The sequence below is a fragment of the Brachyistius frenatus genome, unplaced genomic scaffold (assembly GCF_029030835.1).
Source record: "Brachyistius frenatus isolate BFR_SWC_R1_liver_20210118 unplaced genomic scaffold, ASM2903083v1 Contig_180, whole genome shotgun sequence".
NCBI lineage: Eukaryota > Metazoa > Chordata > Actinopteri > Embiotocidae > Brachyistius > Brachyistius frenatus.
Genome location: NW_027210779.1, coordinates 91,680 through 111,940, shown reverse-complemented (window position 1 = coordinate 111,940; position 20,261 = coordinate 91,680). Strand labels below are relative to the sequence as shown.

General features: G+C 44.0%; 1 protein-coding gene across 9 annotated transcripts; it reads left to right on the top strand.

Annotated features, from left to right (window-relative positions):
• The first annotated feature begins 1,711 nt into the window (after positions 1–1,711).
• On the top strand, positions 1,712–19,165 carry elf2b (E74-like factor 2b (ets domain transcription factor)). Of its 9 annotated transcripts, none has more exons than XM_069717793.1 (10): positions 1,712–1,956; positions 9,195–9,337; positions 9,429–9,681; positions 14,680–14,793; positions 14,907–15,098; positions 15,457–15,543; positions 15,627–15,819; positions 15,923–16,306; positions 16,408–16,579; positions 17,091–19,165. In XM_069717793.1, exons 2-10 carry the CDS (start codon positions 9,263–9,265, stop codon positions 17,697–17,699), a joined length of 2,079 nt encoding a protein of 692 aa, XP_069573894.1. In that variant the 5' UTR covers positions 1,712–1,956; positions 9,195–9,262; the 3' UTR covers positions 17,700–19,165. The 9 variants fall into 9 exon arrangements, with proteins under 9 accessions (XP_069573894.1, XP_069573891.1, XP_069573893.1 ...); XM_069717790.1 differs by having other exon boundaries at positions 15,624–15,819; XM_069717792.1 differs by having other exon boundaries at positions 9,426–9,681; positions 14,910–15,098; positions 15,624–15,819.
• Positions 19,166–20,261: the final 1,096 nt, after the last annotated feature.

Below are 20,261 nucleotides of genomic sequence, written 5' to 3'. Positions count from 1 at the left end.
TTTGTGTGTGTGAAGTGATTCCCATCTCGTCCTCTAGGTGCCGCTGTTGCAAAACCTTTCACGACCAGCTGGAGTTTCTTTTAAAGGTGTTGCAGTGGAAGTGGGTTGTTGTTACTGTAATGTTGTGATAGAAGCTGCAAACTGTAGGATACAAAGTGGAGGTGCAACCACTGTATATCATTTACCTGCTCATATCAGTTGACATAATACCTCACTGATGTGCATTTTTGTCACTTTTTCTCTTACAAACGCAGATACGAACATTAAGTATTTAAGAAATTTGCACTTTTATTGTGTGGCTATTTTGAAATTAATGAATTTGTTGAAAAAAAAAAATCACAAAAATACCACAGGAAAAATTTGCACAAAGTTTTTTTTTTTTTTTTTAAAGCTGATGAATACGTGTATGTCCAGATTTGATGCACATACAATTTCTAATGTTTATTGTTGCTGTTGTCTGTTTTCCTTCTGCAACAGGAGACTGCTTAAAATAATATAAATTTATTTGCACCCACTCACATGACTATACTAAACAGTAATGCTGACAGTTATCTATATCATCATATGCAAAAATAGACAAGTTATGCAAGAAAATTGCAATGAAAGTCTTAGTTTGCTGCCTCTGCTGTGCTTTAAATATATTTGTATGTACAAATGATCAAATATAATGTTAAATTGTGAAAATGTTTAGATTTTGTTTAGTGAATTGCAAAGTAAACATGGTCTCTGTTGTCATGATTATGTGCTCACCTTTTAAATAAAGTGATCTGCAAACCTTTAAACTCAGATTAGCTGTGCATGAAATGATCTACTCCACCTTTTGATCGTCTTTTTGCAGCGGTGGGAAGGAAGTACATTCACCGAAGTACAATTTTGAGGTACTTCTGATGCTTGTTTATACTTCCACTCCTCCACGTTTTGCTTTCGGATGAATATTTTAAATAATGGATGACATAAGACGCTTTTAAACTACAAGACAGTGTAGTTAAAAACTCCATCAAATAGTAATTTTCCTTTAAACTTCTTTCATTTCAATAAATGTGCAAATTATTCAATATCTCAGCGAGAATCTTAAAACAAGAGTCCAAAAAAAAACTGAAAAACAGATTTGGAGATCAGAACGTCGTTTATCTTCATTTTTTTTTTCTTTTCATATTAATCTGCCATCCCTGGATGTAAAACTGGATGTGAAGTATATTTCAAACAAGCTCCAGCTGCTGCAGCAGCTACAACAATAACACGCTGGATTAATAATCTAATGACGGCATATAATAGATCAGTCAAGACGGACCAAACCGGGACTTTTACTTTATTACTTTAACTCTTTTATGCTGCTCATACTTATCGACTTGGACAATAAAGCAAATAAAGAAAGAAAACAAATGATCTTGAAACCGTCTCTTACATTATTCTCTAACTTTCTTCTAACGTTACAGTCTTTGGTTTGGAGAGGAACAGGGTGGCAGTTTAATTATTATTATTATTATTATTTATTTATTTATTTATTTTTGCAGAATGAAGGAAAAAAAAAACTCGCCAAAACAAAAAGGTTGTTTATTCTGGAGAGCGCGCGGGTTGTTGATCGTACGTAGTGACGTCACCGGTGTCATTTGCCGCCGAGCCAGTCTCTCCCCCTCCTCCCCCTCCTCCAGTCACTGGTGGGGGTCGGTCGGAGGGGGAGGGGAGGAGGAGGAGGAGAGAGGGGGGAGGACCTTCCTCGTGTTTGGAAAACAACCGACTTAACTGTAACGCGTTTAGCTCCGGCGTCGTGTGACCGTTTGCTGCGGGAAACTCCTCGCGGGCTGACAGCAGAGGAGGAGGAGGAAGAGGAGGAGGAGGAGGAGGAAGAATAGGAGGAGGCAACTGGATGTCGCACACACACTCAAGAGAGAAACTCTTGTCATTAGCCAGCCGCCTAACGACACATCTCTGCCCGTGAAACTTCAGGAGGAGAAGGTGAGTGAGGAGCGGCCGTTAGGCGGCGGTTCGCCGGCCGGTTAGGCGGCGGTTCGCCGGTAGTTAGGCGGCCGTTAGCCGGCCGGTTAGCCGCGGGGTTTGTTGTGTTTTCTTCCCCCCGTCGGTTTGTTTTCTTTTTGGTCAGAATGCTAACTTAGCCTGCTAGCGTTAGCCAAGTTTACGTCAGTTTTCTGTGTTGCGGCTCTCTGACGTCACTAATGTTTGACTCACTGAGACCTGCGCGTGTCACGTCGGGCGGTGAAAACGAGCTGGATAATAACTCATAAAGCTGCAAAGTCCACCTCCTCCCACCTCCTCCGTGACCCCGCATAAACCTCCTGCTGTCTCAAGCAAGTGTGGGAACTCCTGGGAGGAGGAGGAGGGGGGAGAGGGAGGGGGAGGGGGGCAGGTATGATACAACAGCTCAGCATTATATTATAATGTTCAGTTGTCATTCAGTCTGTCTGAGAGGTGTTGGGTTATTTTAATGCTCAATCTGCACTGGGAAAATAAAAAAAAAAAAAGATAAACATTCAAGAGCTGCGGTTTCAAAATGATTATTATTATTTTATTATTACATGTAAAAGTTGTCAAATTTATCTGTTAATATCTGGGAGAGGAAGTCCTTCACTGCTTACCCCGACACTTGTTCTGCAGCCCAGCCGAGGAGAATCTAGTAATAGTTCATTTAAGATTTAAGAAGAAATAGTTTTTATTATTATTGTTTAAGCAGATTAAAAAAAACAACAACAAAAAAAAACGTTTTGTTCTGAAGTGAATTGGTAAATAAAGCTCGCGAGCAGCCGGGAATACAAATTACGTGGTTGGGTTTTTGTCCGATCATCACAAAGACGACTGTTTTTCAGTTTGTTATAGGTCGTGAAAAATTCAGCTTTTTACTGTGAAATTTGACTCGGAGAGGGAACGCTGTCTCAAACAGACCGAAAAACAACTGAACTTTATAATCCTCGTGAAGCGAGGATTTATTGCTCAGTTTTTGTTTACTTTATGCTTCACCTTATAGTGGTTGTTAATGTCGTGGCTGATTGTTTTGTTTAGTTTATTTAGAAAATACTTTTTTCCCACGTTGTTGTTTACCTCCAAAATTACTAGGTCCTATTATTGTCCAGTATTTCCTTTTTGAAGGTGCCGGTCTGTGCTTTGCTGGTTCTGACTGGGTTTGAAGGCCTGAACCTGCTTATCTGCCGTGTGGTGAAGGGTCTGAGCCGTGTGCTGGTAAATGATCGACCAACCTGCCTTTTGTATCCTGTAGTCTTGAGCCAACAGTTAAACTATGATCCGAAGGTTTTCTGGTGGGCGGACACACACAGCGGTGTCTCAATATTCTGCATTGGGGGACAGACCGAGACCCAGAGGACAAAGGACCGGTACCACAGAGATGGATGGATGGATGGATGATGGGTTTGCTGTGGAGGAGTTGGATGTTACAGAGGGAAGCTTTTAGTGTGCAATGCGGAGACCACATTTTTGTGAATGGTTTTGCTTTTCCTTCCGATTTTAATACGGTTACAGGACAAAATAGAAACGGGAAATTTTTCTTAACATATTAAAGATGAAACAAAAAAAGTCTTACATTTTTGGGCTGTCAAACAAAAGGGCAACTATTTTAATTGTGTAATTAACTCATAAATTGTTGTTAATCACAATTTACAAGAGCCCAAAGTACATTTTTAAATATATTTTTTACGACCAACTTTCCAAACCCCAAATATATTCAATGAGCAGTCACACGAAGCAGCAAAGCATCACATTTGAGAGGCCTGAATCTGCGTATATATTTGGCATGATTGCTTGATGAGGCTGAAGGACATTTTCTGATTTGATTGACTAATCTTTTAGGCACTAAACTTAATGTGAATGGATAATAGCTGTGGCTGTAATTAGTAACATTTGACTCATGTAGAAGCAGACAGGAAACGTGTAAAAAAAAAAAAAAAGAGAGCAGCAGAATGATTCAACAGAGGTCTGTCCTGCTGGGAGTCGAACCCGGGACTCGACCCATGTGGTGTTCACCCCTAACCGCTGTAGCTGCTCGAATGACTCCTCACGTGAAAAGACTGTAAAATCTATGCGTTTTATATGTAGGTGTTGGTTTTGTGAGAGTGTAGTTGGAGTATTTATTTCCTCGTATTTGATCGCTCGGTTCTGTTTGATATTAGTCGAGACTGTGATTCATGTTGTAGAACAAACTGAATGTTAAAAGTGAAACTACGGTGTATAGTCATGAGCTGCAGGGTTACCTCAGACTTCATAGGAATCTGCCTCTCTGTGTGTGTGTGTGTGTGTGTGTGTGTGTGTGTGTGTGTGTGTGTGTGTGTGTGTGTGTGTGTGTGTGTGTGTGTGTGTGTGAACATTGGTTGACAGACGTCAAGTAAATTCTGAGGTCATAGAGTCGCTGTGTATTTGCTCGTTGTGTCATGACGGGTGTGTGTGTGTGTGTGTGTGTGTGTGTGTGTGTGTGTGTGTGTGTGTGTGTGTGTGTGTGTGTGTGTTGGAGGAGGGCAGGGCACAAGGCAGGGCGTTGTACTGTATCTAGACTAGCAGCTCTAGTTACTTGGAACAAAAGCCCTGTTGTTGAAAGATCATGTGACTGTGTGTGTGTGTGTGTGTGTGTGTGTGTGTGTGTGTGTGTGTGTGTGTGTGTGTGTGTGTGTGTGTTCTCTCCACCCTCGTCATGTGATGTGAGCTCAGGGCAGGGTCTGAGAAGTGCTGAGTCGCTCTGAGAGGTTCCTTCCACTCAGAGAACAGACAGGCAGACAGCAAGCATGCAGGCAGGGAGAGGAGCTGGCTGCACAGACGCGTGGGTGGATGGATGGACGGATGGATGGATGTCGGACAGAGACGGAACAAGTCCTGCTGCAAGAGAAAGCACCATCCTTCCATTTCTCCTCGTGTCTTTGTGGATTTTGGACGTGAAGATGCGGGACGGCGTTTTGAGTGAACTGCGTCCAGGCAAGTTTGGACTTCTTTCTTTCGTGTTTCGGTGTGTGTGTGTGTGTGTGTGTGTGTGTGTGTGTGTGTGTGTGTGTGTGTGTGTGTGTGTGTGTGTGTGTGTGTGTGTGTGTGTGTGTGTGTTCTCGTCAGGGTCGAGCGGTGGGGAAAGTTGGCCTGTCAGGATGACTCTGCGTTACCTCGTGAAGTCTTCACACTGCTACGGACTCACAGTGAAGCAGAGCAACGTTGGTATTTTTGAATTGCGTAAATCATGACTTAAAAGTCAACTGCATTTGATTTCAGCTCTTATCCAGACCGGAACAAATATTTTCAATTCCTCAAATCCCGACATCACTAACAGCGGCGCGAAACGGTCACACTGGCTGATTAACTCCTTTTTGTTTATTTTCTGGTTGTTTCAAAACTGAAAACGGTTTGTTGAAATGTTAACATGCGCCCTCAGTGACTCATTCCTGTTCGAGCTGGGAAGCAGCAGGCCAGCCACGTGTCTTCAGCTGTCTAGCAGGTCCTGTAATACTTGTTTGAATCAATGCAAACTGCTGGAGAGACTCAGCTCCATGTGTGTGTGTGTGTGTGTGTGTGTGTGTGTGTGTGTGTGTGTGTGTGTGTGAATGCGATTAACCCATCTAGGAACTCGTCTGCAGTTTGTACTCCGCTTTTGTTGCATTTGTCTATTTTAAATGAATTTTCTCGATATCTTAGTAAGAAGAAAATAAATCTTAAGCAGATGTTTCCTGTCATTTAATAGTCGGATCATCCTGTTGACAGACTAAAAAATAATTCACAATACAACGTACCAGATACTGAACTCTGCACTTTGACACTCCCTTTCTCTCGTACTCTCTTTTTAAAATTGACTTTGTAACAGACGGTGCTAGACAGGCTGGACACATTGCAAAAACCCAGTGTGTCACAATCTCCAGCTCCTCTGTCAATTTGCATAATAACTGTCAGTTTGAACAGCAGAATAACGGCGCCCGATCTTTGGCGTGTCTCGTTTCTGTGTGACGGTCAGTTCAGACCGGCGACTCACGACGAGATGATTTTAAAACTTGCAACGTCCCTGAAAGCTGCCGAGAGACATCTCCACAGCTGTGACTTTGCTGGAGATAATTTGTAGCGTCTTTAAAACATTAATGAGGATCGTGATTTACTTGCAACAGATGCGTCTTTAAGTAACGATGACACAGCGAAAGCACATAAATTCGAGAGGGTAGAGAATTTGCAGCCGCCCGTAAGTCCTTCAGACAGGAGATCTCCCTTGTGTTGTCAGTTTCTTTTTCTGTAGTATCATTTAGGCAGAAAAAAACATGAACTATCGTGTCTTACATTCTCAAACAAGAGACTCTTCTGCCTGAGTCAGTGACGTCTTTTAAATCTCTTCTTAAAACATACTTTTATCAGACAGCTTTTTTTTTTTTTAAATTTTGTCGATTTAAGTGATCCTTTTATGTCTTTTTATATCTTTTTATGAGGCTATTTGTTTTATGGGTTATCTTACATTTAATGCTTTTACTTTAGATCACTGTGTAAGCATTTAGTAAGTTCAGAAAAGTGCAATATAAGTAAAGATTATTCATATTATTATGAACTGCCCAATTGCGACATGACAAGCTAAATAGCTGGTGACAACATCAGCTGGTTTAAGTTGAGCTGAGACAAAAGCGTTCACACCCGAGTTCACTCTGAAACAGTTACTGAGCTGAACTTCAGAGAGCAAAAAAGGCATTAAAGCAAGTGAAGCGTGAAATATTCAAACAAAGTCAGAGTTGGGGGGGAATGAAGAAGAAATATAAACTGTTCTGTCTCTGCGTGTGTTCAGACCTGTGTGTGTGTGTGTGTGCGTCCCTCAGTGGTTGGACAATGTCCCTGCAAGTACACAGTTTGAGCATTGTCCTTTTCAAAACAGAACGCAAAGCTGTGCCGATTAGCGTCTGCTCTATGATATTGAATAATTGAACGGGAGCGTTTCCATCCGAGCTGATAGCACGTTGGTCTCGGTGTCGCTGGGAAAACCAAGCACAGCACGGCTCATCCATTATCCAGCAGTTAACCGAGCAACTCCCGACGTCCTCGTCAGGTTTGGTGCACTGTGATATTAAAAAAAACAAAAAAACATGCATGAATGTTACATTTTGAAATATGGGGTTCAAACTGAAAAATGCAGATAAATCAAAGTGAGAAAGGAGTTAAAGTCTTAATCCTCGTTCTGAAGGAATGTGAAGAATTCAGTGTCGGATTATCTTTAAAGAGAGCGTGGCCACCCCGAGCTGGACATGTGGGGCGATGTGCTGCGCTTGATAAGGAGTGTTTGATCTCAAAGGGTTTCGCATGCCTCAACTAAACTTATTTGCACAAATTATATTGATATATTTCTGGTTGTTTTGAATGACCACACCTAAAATGTGGCAGAGACGTGAGGACCGGACAAATAGGAATGATGACGCGCACTTTTGAGACGGCTTCACCTCGTTCGTGGTCGCTGGTTTCAGTTTTCCACATTGAAAGCGATGGAAATGGGAAAAGTTTGGGGGAAAAAAAGAGTTTGCAGGGAGAAATTCAAACCCTCGTCTACTCCGTCACCTTTGCAAACATCTTGACATTCGTTGCATTGAAGTGCACTGAACTCCCACAGTAGCATGTGTATTAAAAATAGACTCAAAGTGCCTTAAAGTGTAATGCCGCTGCGGGCCACTAGGGGGCTCTGGCTCCACAAAACCTCAATAGACTTTAATATATATTAAAAAAAAAAGTCAACTTCTGTCATGAAATACAAAGTCAAAGGATTTAGTCATTCATTAAAGTCACTCCTTATTAGTCTACTGGTCCAGCTGTCTGTTTGATTGACAGGCCTGTCAATCAAATGTTGACAAAGTTTTTCCTTTTGGGGGACATAATTTGCAGTTGAACAAACATATCGAAACATAAACTATTGCAAGTCATATTGTGACTTCAGAACTGTGTTAATACCATATCATGGGGACTCTGGGGATTCCCACTCTTAGACCATTCCTGTTTTAGGGAGGGATCACATAAACAGTCAGCTCTGACCTTGTAAAAGTGTGTGAAGGAGTGTGTGAGGGTGGGGGTGGGTGGTGTTTCACTGTCTTTTTAGGGCCTGAGCACCGATGGTGCGAAAGCCCTATTGTTTTTTTTTTTTATTATTGTTTTGCTGCAGTTTAAGAATATGTCAAATCCCAGCAGGTCATTTTAAAGTAAACAGTCGGTGGAGCATCAGTTTAAATGACGTCAAGTTGTGCCTCTATGTTCCAGCTCCGCCTTTTGTCTTATATCCTATTGTCCCCCTGCGGAGCAGCACACAGAGCAGGAACTGAAGGGCCCTGTGGTTCTTAGCAACTGTTGCCATGGCTCCGGTCCACCCTGCCTCGATCTTCCACTGGACAACTGCGTGCGTGTGTCGGAGGGAACGACTTGGCTGGCTGTCAGTGCATTTTCTTCCTGTAATAGCAGACAGGCACTTCCTGCAGGCCGAAAGCCACGAACAGAAGAGATGAAAGAGATGAGACCTTTAATGAGGTCTTGGCCGACAGTTGGGACAGACGGAGGAAGGTGTAGTTAAAGTCAGTCGGAGTACTTTTATATTTTAAGTGTTGTTAAGATTTGCCAACACTTTTAATAATACTTAAAACTCTGATGTCTGTCAGGTAAATATGTTACTGCACCCAGCAGCCTGTTAGCTTAGCCTAGAATATAGGCTCAGACCATCTGTTATTGCTGGATTTTTATTGTGTTAAAATAAGCGTCGTTGTGGCGCCTTGAGTTTGGATTTTGCCATCTTGCTATTTTTGGACACCAGAAGTGACCATATTTGGACAACTGAGGGAGGAGCGAGCGGTGGATCTGACTCCGTCTGATTGGGAAACTGAGGACATTATGCCCCGCCCACTGCAGGACACTACGCCCCGCCCACTGATAGCAGAAACCACAGGCCTGTCAATCAAACAGATTACTTTATTTTAGGCCTGAAAATCTAACTGGTAATTGAATCATTCTCAGATGGAACGCCAGAAAACTAATAAGAAGGAGTGACTTTAGTGAACGGCACCACAATCACTCGTGGAATAAAATGTATTGACTTTGCATTTCACGAGAGAAGCTGAATGGCAGTGGCCCTCGGTGGTATTGCAGTTTAAGGAACTTTCGCGTCGGCCTCATTTTCCAAACCCCGGAAGCTACGTCCACTTTTACATCCAGTCTGTGTGTTTACGTTTTATTTAACGAGTGTTTCTTTCTGTTTCCAGGCCGCCAGGCAGAGGAGCCGTGGCCAATCCCCCCCGGCTGTGGACGCTCACCCCCGGTGAGATGAGTCATGACCTCAGTGGTGCTAGTCGACACTGGTGGGACAGTGGTGGAGTATGTCGCAGCTGAAGAGGACCCCCAGCAGGTGCGCTTCACGGAGAAATTCCCGTTTTCCTTTCTGTAAATCCACTTTACTTTTATTTTGACAGTCTCGCTCTCTTACTTCCCCCCAGCAGGAGGGAGAGTGTGAGGTGGATCTGGAGCTGGAGGGAGAGGTGGAAGGCGAGTGTGACGCTGAGGAGTCCTACGAGGAGGTGCAGGAAAGAGAGGAGGCCGAGGGCTACCCGGCAGTCATAGTGGAGGAGGTGCCCGGCGCCAGCCTGGTGGAGGAGCAGGGCTACTCAGCCCAGGTGCTGGTGTACGATGATGTGGCGTACCTCATGCAGGAAGTGGGCGACGAGCAGGAAGTGGAGACCGAAGGGGAAGCAGGTCAGACACGTAAAACATTCCCGTGTTTATTCGACGTTGCGTTTCATGTCACTCGGTGTGCGCCATCCTGTTGGCTCAGTGCATTTAGATTTTTAAAGGAGGATTTAAGTTTATTTCAACCTGGTTTTATGCGTCTGGATCATTTTTTTAAAAACTTTTTGCACTCTTTAGCTCCGTTTGTAGAGATTCAAATAAACGAGTGAGTTGCCACATAAGAATTTATATCAGGACGAATGTTCCCTGCAGCTTTCCAAAACATTTCGGATTTTTTTTCTCTCTTTTTTTTTTTTTTTAACATGTTTTTCGAGTCTGACTGGAAGTAAACCCAGAAACTAGCCCAGTGATCACCCATCGGGGACAGATCGCTGGCTGACCTAATCACCCTGCATTTGGTGAGCTGCCATATTCAATCCGCACATACTGGTTTGTGTGTGTGTGTGTGTGTGTGTGTGTGTGTGTGTGTGTGTGTGTGTGTGTGTGTGTGTGTGTGTGTGTGTGTGTGTGTGTGTGTGTGTGTGACTTTCCCGGCAGACTCGGCATCTTAAATTAACGGGTGGATTGGCGTCACCCTTTGAGCAACTCGTAGCCAAACTGCCAAGAAATCGGACCTTTAATCTCCTGTTACTGTCGCTGATGCACAGTTCTCATTTCAGTTGGTTCCCTGAGGTTATAACGAGGAAGAAAGAGGAAGTTATTCTCCCGTTGTCTCCCTGTAGGTTCTGGACCTGCGACACATTCATATTTACAACATATTTTTATTCATAACATGCTCATAGTTTGAGTTTACTGTACAGAGTTCACATCCACACCTTTGACCAATCTACTAAAAACAGGCCGTTAGTTTTGGGCCTCCTGATTACTGGATTCGATATAATAGAGGTTTGAGGTATGTAGTGAACATTTTTCTGAGTTGACATGAATTTAAATATGAAAGTCGACACACCCGTTTCATAAATTCAAGAAGTGTTGCTTTTGTTTTAGTGATTTGGGTGCTGGATCATGTTTGCCACATGATTCCACCAGCAGACTGGAAGTCTCAGCTCCACTGCCACCTAGTGGGTAGTTTTTTAGATGGGTAATACTTCATAAACAGAAAAAAGTTTTGATTAACTCGTCAATTTATCCCCTAAATTATTGGCAGCCACTGTCCAATCCAGAGCAGTGCAGTGTTCAGTAATCTGAAACAGACTTTACAAATCTGTATTCATGCACACTTTTAAGATCAGCTTTCACAACATTTTAATTAGGAGCATCTTATAAGCAGGATAGAGAAAGCTTAAAAAATACCAGGAAATGTTTTGAGATACATTTTGTATTCAGACAATCAGTTTGGAGGTCTGAAATATTGAAAAAAATGAGGTTTTTATGAATCAGTTTACTGCTCCAAAATGTCTCAACCGGCTGCACCCTGAAACATTTAATGGTCTTCTGCTCATTCCTGTGCTGCCTTTAGATGAACTCATCTAAAACAAATTTAATTATATATCTTACCATAATTTATATTATGTAGTGTCTGTTTAAAAATAAAAAGAATAAGAATGATGATGATAATTTATTTATATGGCGTTTTTGCAAAACAAGTACAACGCACTTTACATTAACTAAGAAAAAAAAGTAAGCAACAGTTAATGAAGTATTAGGATAAAATATAATGAAACATAAGATACATTTTTGTAGAACCTACATAATAAAACAGACTTTAAAATCAATAAAATAAACTGTTAAATCACTAAAATGTCAAAAGTCTAAAATAGTGAGTTTTTAAAAGTGTAACCTGAAAGAGACAAAAAGACATCAACAATTAAAAACAAAATAAAGGTTCAAGATTTGAGGTTTAACATATTACATCACATTAGATTATATTCATGTGGCGGATGCTTTTGTCCAAAGTGAGATGTTTAAAAAAATAAATACAAAAAAAACCAAACCCATCGACATTATAAGTATGTTTTGCAGTACTTTGTACAGTCAGTACAGTGTGTGCTGGTTGACGACCATGAAACTACTACGAATTTGTATTTAGTTACTGGTGACATCACACCAACATCACGTAGAATACATAATCTAAGCAAATTAAACAAAAATTGTATTATGGAGCTGACTGACTAATATCGTTGCTAACTAATTGATAAATGTCTTAATTTGTTGAGAGTTTATTTTTGCCTTTTGTTTGTTTGGGCAAACAAATAAAACACCTTGCAGTAAATTCTAATCCACATTTAATCCAGTTTTTACACAACATTGCATTGTTCATTGTTGGATGATTTAGATCCACTGTTTTACAGTAAACCCACTGTGCAAAATGAACAGATTATATTTATTGTTATTGCGTGAGATCTAACGAGATATATTGGATTCGTGTCCGCTGAGTTTTTAATTTTTTTTTTTTTTTTAAAGCATTTAAAAAAAAAAAAAAAAATCCCTGTGCAGCTTTATTTTACGTACTTACTACGCAAAAGAGGCGGGGCGAAAAGGGGGAAGGATTTCCTGTGTCGGCGGCGGCGGCGGCGGAGGGATACCTTTTTCTGCCGCCCTGAATTCGAGGGAGATTTCCCCGTTCAGCGGCGCGGAGTGATCCGAGCTTCCCCCGTCCGATTCAGTGAGAAGTCAACGTGAATCTGCAGCGAGGGGTAAAAACATGGCGACTTCACAGCATGAGGGGCACGCAAACCAGCTCGATCTGCTCATCAGAGCCGGTAACGTATCTTTTACCGGCGGCCTCCGAGCCGAGAGTTGAACTCGGACACGTACCGGCTTTTTTTGTGTGTGTGTGTGTGTGTTTTTAACCCCGGACCGCTGCGCCTCGGTCGCGCGGAGCTGGTGTGTGTGTGTGTGTGTGTGTGTGTAGTAATGGAGGGCAATCAGGAAGTGATCACCTTGGTAGCAACCTGCATGGCGTTGCTACGCGGTGATCAAACCCGGTTTAAGACGGTCAAACTCGGTCCAGGTGTGTCCGCCGGGCGGTCACCTGCACGGAGAGCGGTTTGCACGTCAGAGCGGATCTGGGTTGTTTCTCCTCTCGCAGGAGTTTCAGGTTGAATAACGGGGTTTTTTTTTTTTTGGTTTTTTTTTTTTTGGTGTGTTGCACATCGGCTCTCTGCACAACCAGGAAGTGTAAAAAGATGTTGTCTTTGCTTTGTTTATTTATTTATTTATTTTTTAATATATATACACACCAGCAGAAATCCAAACTCCGGCGTCACATATGATCTGTTATTGTTGTTTGTGACGTTTGTTTGCGAGCTGGCTGCACTTTGTTCCGTTCAGCGGCGACCAGCTTCGTAAATCCTTTGAATTACGGACCGGACATTTTATTTTGTTTATTTTCGGAGAGGTCATCTCTGAGTGTTTCAGACTTCCGGGGAGCTCGAGGTTTTTGTTATTTTTATTTCCGTCCTCGTGCTCGTGAGCTTCAGCCCTCGGACACACACACACACACTGTAAACGTGTATTTTTGTGTGTGATTTCACTCGCGTGTTAAAGGTTTCTGATGACAAACGACACGTTGAGAAGCCGCCGGCGCGTTTCCATTATTATTTTATCCAAATTATAATCGGTTTTTTTTTTTTTTTTGGTCCCGTTTCGATAGCGGAAGCGTTGTTTATGAGGGGGCGGGGCCTGTCTCTAACAGACTCGTCCGTTACCCACTGACGTGACGCTGCTTTAAAACGTCAGCAGCCGTCCAATCAGATTTCGCTTGGAGGCGGGCCGGTCGTGTGGGCCGGAGCCAATAGGAGGTGAGGCGGGTGTTGAGTGACAAGAGGATTTGTGAGCTTCTTCGAAGAGAACTGGAGGGAAAGGATGAGGAGTGTAAACACGGAAGTCATCAGAGGCGGCACTACTTTTTGTCGGACTTGCTCCTTTTCTTGGCGCCGTTACTTAGTTGTACAGGTTAATAGACATTTCCTGCCTTTATATTCTGTATTCATTGATTTTGTAACCTTAATTGTAAACGTCTCTGTATTTATATTTGTTTATTATTTAATGATCAAGAATAAATACATAAAACAATTTCAGACAGTCCTGAAATGGTCTTCATATGTGGTAATGTAAGTCGAGCTCAGCTGCAGCTCCTCCTGCCTGGTTTTCAAGGGCAGCTCAGCAGGGCTATAGGATCTCCGCTGTGACAGCCACCTTTGCGTCCCGTTTTTTTTTTTTTTTTTTTTTGTGAGAGGGACTTCAATGAGCGGGACAAATCTAAAGATAGCCCGTGTCTCTCTCCTGCGCCAGGAGCCTGTTGCCTCAGTGAGATAGCCAAACATGGACCGGGGCAGGGTGGAACAGGAGCTCGTGTTTCCCACCGGTGATTGACAGCGGCAGCAGGTGCCCCCCCCGCCCCGCCCCGGTCCCTTCTCAGGGTCCCAGGAGGGGGCCACATACAATTTCCCCTCACAACAGCAGGCTGAATTCCATTTATTTACAGTATTGTCTTTTTATTAATCTCGTTGCAGATGAAAAAGTTAGACACCGGCCACATTTAAGGATTCTTGCTGCTCGCCACCCTCATTTTTCAGAACGCTGATAGTGGAGGAAATTTGATTTGATCTCGTTAAAACCTTCCTCTTGTTACTCTTCGTCATCCTTAAACCGTCCTGGTATCTTTAAGGTTCCATCAGTAGCCAAAAGTCCTCCAGTGTCTGGATCGTAGTGAGTTTGTTGATGCTGAAAATACAGAATCAGTTACCCAAAAAAACAATCGCGCTTGTCACCAGGGGGCGCCATCTAGGGGAGGTTTGCAGGCAGTATGTGCAGCACTGAAGATGTTACAGATGCAAGAAGCACTTATCTTGTCTGGTGTTTTTATTTGAGAAATTGTTAGATCAGAGAAATTGGGCCCTTTTATAGAATTAGAGATTTTGGATTAATAAAATGTAACTCAAACGCATTTTGGTAAAAACAGACCACACTGGCACATTATTTGTCCTGATTAAGTATTTACTAATTGATCTGTGTGTGTGTGTGTGTGTGTGTGTGTGTGTGTGTGTGTGTGTGTTGCAGTGGAGGCCTCCGTTCACGGCACCAGCATCCACTGCTCCGACAAAACCATCGAGGCCGCGGAGGCTCTGCTGCGCATGGATTCACCGTCCAGCCTCAGAGAAGACCGCAGCCTAGGTAACGCACACGCGGACGAAAAGCACCCAAAGACGTGCGTTTCGTCAGTTTAGAAATGAAAACCAAGTATGTTCTCGTAAAACGCCTCCTCTCTTTCCGACTCCTCCGTCCAGAAGCTTTCGTCCCGCCGTGCATGGCGACGCCGGACTTCCTCCACGCCGCCATGCGGCCCGACATGATCGCCGAGACCGAGGTGGAGATATCGACGGAGGAGTTTTGCGAGGAGGAAGAGGACGAGGAGATGGTCACGCTGCTGGAGGAACCCGAGCCGGAACCCGACCACGAGCCCGTTAGGAAGAGGCGAGGTGAGAGCTAAAAACGCTGGAAGTCTGGAGTTTGTGGCGACGGAGCTGTGGAAAAGCCCATAAAATGTTTCTGAAACTTTCAATTTTACACCCACTGTCGCCAACTTCCTGTTGGTTGGTTGAACTAAAGGGAATAAAAGGAAAAATGTTTTTGAATGTTTAAAGGCAAGTTTTTAAATGGAAAACATCTGGCAGCTCTGTGATTAACTGTCCCTCACGAGCCAGACCATAAACCCCATAAACAGTGAACGATGTCATCCAAGAGCTCCATCTAGTGGTCAGTCGGGTCTCGCCTCACGGTGACGGTGATCTCAGGATGTTCAGCAGCGAAGACGAAATGTTTTTTTTCTTTTCGCAGCTGGACGGAAACCGAAGACGCATCAGTCGGCTCTTTCCAACGGCTCGCCGGACCTCAGCATCAAGAAGAAACCGAGAGAAGGGAAAGGTGTGTATCGGAGGTCGTGAAACTGTCTCCCGCCGGCTGAATGTGGTTGAAGCGGTGCGATAATGAACTGTGATCTGCAGCAGGGAGCACCACCTACCTGTGGGAGTTCCTGCTGGACCTCCTCCAGGACAAGAACACCTGTCCCAGGTTCATCAAGTGGACGCAGAGGGAGAAGGGCATCTTCAAACTGGTGGACTCGAAGGCCGTTTCCAAGCTGTGGGGCAAACACAAGAACAAGCCGGACATGAACTACGAGACGATGGGACGGGCGCTCAGGTAACGAGTCTCCGTGGCTGAAGGACATTTCACATTCGTTTTTTCTTATTTGTGCTTTTTTTCTTTGGGGGGGTCAAAACCAACATCCTCTTTTTGTCGTCAGATATTACTACCAGCGCGGGATCCTCGCCAAGGTCGAGGGCCAGCGGCTGGTTTACCAGTTCAAAGAGATGCCCAAAAACATCGTCATCATCGACGACGACAAGGCGGACGTGCCGGCCGTCGTCGTCGCCGCCGCCGACACGGCGGCGTCGTACGAGCGCGTGCCTCCGCCGTCGGACCTGCTGCTGCTGCAGGCCGCCGAGCTCTCGTCCTCCAAGAAGCCCAACATCCTGCGGGGCGCCAACAGACCCAACGTCGTCCAAGCTCCCGTCGCCACGGGCAGCAAGCTGACGGTGGGAGGCGGAGCGAGGATAGTGACGGTCTCGGCGGCGCCGGACGGGAGCCAACAGTCTCACTCCATCATCACCAACGCCGGCGGGCCGAGGTGAGACTCCTCCGGGGGAGACGCCGGCTTCAAAGGGCGCGAACGCAAAATGTTTGACGTTTATACCGACTCGCCGTCTTTCCCTCGCCTCTCGTCCGCAGGACGGTGCGGGTGGCCATGCAGGTGCCCGTCGTCATGACGACATCGCTGGGTCAGAAGATCTCCACGGTTGCCGTGCAGCAGCAGGCGGGAACGACGGGAGCGGCCGGCCACACCACCCTCCTCACCAACACCTCCGCTATCGGCGGCAGCTCCACCAACTCACAACAGAAGGTGTGTGTGTGTTTTAATTTTTGCATTATTGTTACTTATTACATTATTACTATTTTTTAGATATTTAAATTGGTATCATAAATGTGTAATATTTAGTCCACTATTGGCTGGAGTGTCCTTCCACCTATCTTTAGTCATAATATTTAAGTTTTCTGATGCTTATTCAGGCATTTATTTAGTTAACTATACGAGTATAAATTATTATGTATTAACAATACAAAAGTGTAGGAAAAAAATGTATATGTTAATAAATGATTGTAGACAATATCGTACCCACTGGTTTAATTTGGACTGAAGGATCATGAAATGGATCTTGGTGATATTATAAATGACTTATGAGTATTATAAAAGTGAACTTACAGAATCTCTGTATAAGTTTTATCAGTTAAGGAAACTGGTTCGATGCATCGTTTTTGGTTTTCTCTCTGTTTATCATTGTTTTTCCGTTGTGTGTGTGTGTGTGTGTGTGTGTGTGTGTGTGTGTGTGTGTGTGTGTGTGTGTTTTGTTCAGGTTGTGATCCAGACCATCCCCACCATGGTGCCGGCCACAGCGGAGAACGGAGACAAGATCACCGTCCAGCTGGCCAAGATCATCACCATCCCGGCCCACCACTTAGCTCACTGTCAGCTCCAGGCCTCCGCCGGCACACACAAGCCCAGCGTCGGGGCCTCCCCGGCGGGCATCAGCCTCCTCGGGAGCCCCCTGACGGTCCGGGCCCTGGCGCCCGTCAACGTCGGCCCGGGGACGCAGGTGATGAGACTCACGGTGCCGACGCAGACGCAGCAACAGACTCTGGTGGTGTCGCAGGCGGGAAGCGTCGTCGGCGGGGGGGCGGGGGTGGTCACGGTAACGACCGCCAATCAGACGGCGCAGCCTCGCATCATCGGCGGCGTCCTCAACGGCTCGGAGCTGGTGATGGGAGGATCCGGAGGAGTCACGCTGGAGAAGCTGAGGGCGGCGGGCGTCCCGATCCAGACCATGCCGCCAGCGGCGGCGGTGGCGATCCAGCAGAACCAGGCGAACCCCAAAACTGTCCAATCAGAGGCGGTGGACACGGAGGTGGTTATCAAACTGGAAACGCCCAAGGTGACGATAAAGACAGAAGAGCCCGAGTGGTAAAACATCAACACACCTCCTCCCCTCCTTCTGTTAGTTCGTACATTTCTGAGGTCATTTTTACTTTTTACATGTAACAACCAGCAGCCGTCTGTGAGACTCCTGAAGGGCCTGTTTTTAGTCCTGACCCCCCAACACCACCACCACCACCCGTCGCTGCCTAGAACTTCACCGGGCTAAGCCGGTCTCCCTCAGAAAAGCCGCCGCGACATAGGAACACAGACTTTAAAGGGATTTGTTGGCGGGGGAAAAAAATAAAAAAAAGCAAAGGGACCAAGACTCGATCACTACACAAGTTCTGCCTTCGAAATGGATCGAAAACACTACGATGACAAAACGAGGCAAATGATTGACAAAAGAACCAAAATGGGAACTTAAACAGAGACCGTGAGGGGTGTAAACGCACCTTTTGTAGAGAGCAGGTGTTTCAGATTTTGCCTCTACAAACGTTAAAACCAGCAACTTTTATTTTATTTTTTATGTTTTCCTCTTTATATCACTGTGCAGATCAAGTGTGGGCGGAGCCACGAGAGACCTTAAAGAGTGAGAGCAGGAGGATCGATATCAGACAGGAAGTGATCGTGTATGTACATATATACATAAATATAAATATATCTCTACTATACAGTTTACGGAGCTAACCTTAACAGAAACAGCCTTAGATTTTTAATTTTGACTTTCTTTTCCATGTATTGTCTGAACGGTAAGCTGAGATTTTTTTTTTTTTGAGTGTGTTTTGATACCTTGTACCAAGCACAGTATTATTGAAACTAGCGGAACTAATATTTGTATTATTATTGGTTCCTCTCTGCTGTTAATGCTCATATAGGTTGAATCTTACAGGCCAGACTTCATGCAGTGTGTCCATCCAGCGTCTCTGAAAATCTCCAGCTTAAAATGTGATAAAAAAAAAACAACAACAACAACAAAAAAAGATCTCAGATATTTCGTCTTTTTTTTTTTCTTCTTCTTTTTCTTTCTTTTTGTCGTTATTCTCGCCAGATGTTTTGTCTGTTCTTCACAACCCCTGCAGCCAGGCTGCATGCACACGCGACTCTGAGCTCATGCATGCTGCCATGTCTCGAAAAAAAATAAAATAAATAAAGGAATGAAAATAGGAATGTATGTAAACTTCAAGAATGAAACGAACCAAATTATTAAGAGAATTCTTTTGATTGGCGATGCAAAATGGCTGCAGACAAATATCCAACCGCTGCGTTTCTCCAGGTCCTTTTACTCCTCGTTTTAAAACGGAGGGTCGTGTAGCAACGCTGCCCCCCCCCCCAAAAAAAAAAATAATTTAAATTTTTTTTATCTAAAAAAAGAGGGAAGATACAAAGACGTTGTTTGTGTTCAGACTGAACTGTTTGTATATTCAACATTTGAAGTATATTCTATTTTGTTGTACTCTTGTTTCAAAGTGTATTAAAGTAGATTTTACCAAAATATAAAAAGACATTTGAAAACTTGTTTTTTGGTATTTTAAATTTCTGCTGATGTGAATGTGTGTTTGTGAGCACCAGAGATTTTTCTTAATTCGGTCTTTTTGAAAGTGTGATTTAGTTTTTAGTAACTTTTTTTTTTTTTTTTTCCACTCACGGTTCGAATTATTTTATTTTTGTTTGTTTGTCAGGAGGATTACAAAGAAACTACTGGCCTGATCTTTATGAAATTCGGTGGACTCGTATGGCTCGATCCGAACGGTGATCCGTTAGATTTTAAAGCGGATCCGAATCTCGGGAGCGGATTGAAGAATTATTTTCCCCCTTTCAGTTACGTCGAGAGAATCTGCGGGCGGTCCTTGTAAATGTAATACATCTTAAAGTCCAGTAGATGGCAGTAAAGTTCAATAGTGACAAAACAATCCACATTTACAGGAGCCTGTAATCCTCTGGGACGTTGCAAACTCAAAAACAACAAGCGGTTATCAAGGTGCACCTTCAGGGATGGTGTTTTCATGGGGGAGTGTGTGGGGGGAGGGCGGGGAGGGCAGACATATTTAGTGCTTGTGACATACAGATGGAGCTTTATAAATCCACAGCAACCTCATTTTTAGGAAGCGATAACATTCACTGATTTATCAGAAGCACGTCCGGTTTGAGTTTACAGACCTCGATAAGTCGGACAAAGAGACGTCGGGGTGGAAGTCAGTCGTGCTGCAGCTGAAAAGATGCTCATGACCACAGATGATAGGAAAATGGAAAAAAAAAAGGCCTGGTGGAGGGGGGGGTCTACAAAACTGAAGCAATAATTGTAGTATATAAAATAGCTTTAATGTTCGACCAACGTGTTTTGGACTTTTTTTGCTTTTAGGCCCCAAAAAAAACAACAACCACATTACGTTTAGGCTCCGCCCACACAAACTTGAGTGGCCGAATAGATGCATTTCTGCAGTTTATTGATCGAATATGGTGTCAACAGTGTCCCTTTAGCGGACCCCCTCTCTCCCCCGGCTACTGTGGAATAACAACTGGCCTGCACCCATGACCTTCTACCCAACCCACCTTCCTATTGGCTGGTGTGTGTGTGTGTGTGTGTGTGTGTGTGTGTGTGTGTGTGTGCGTG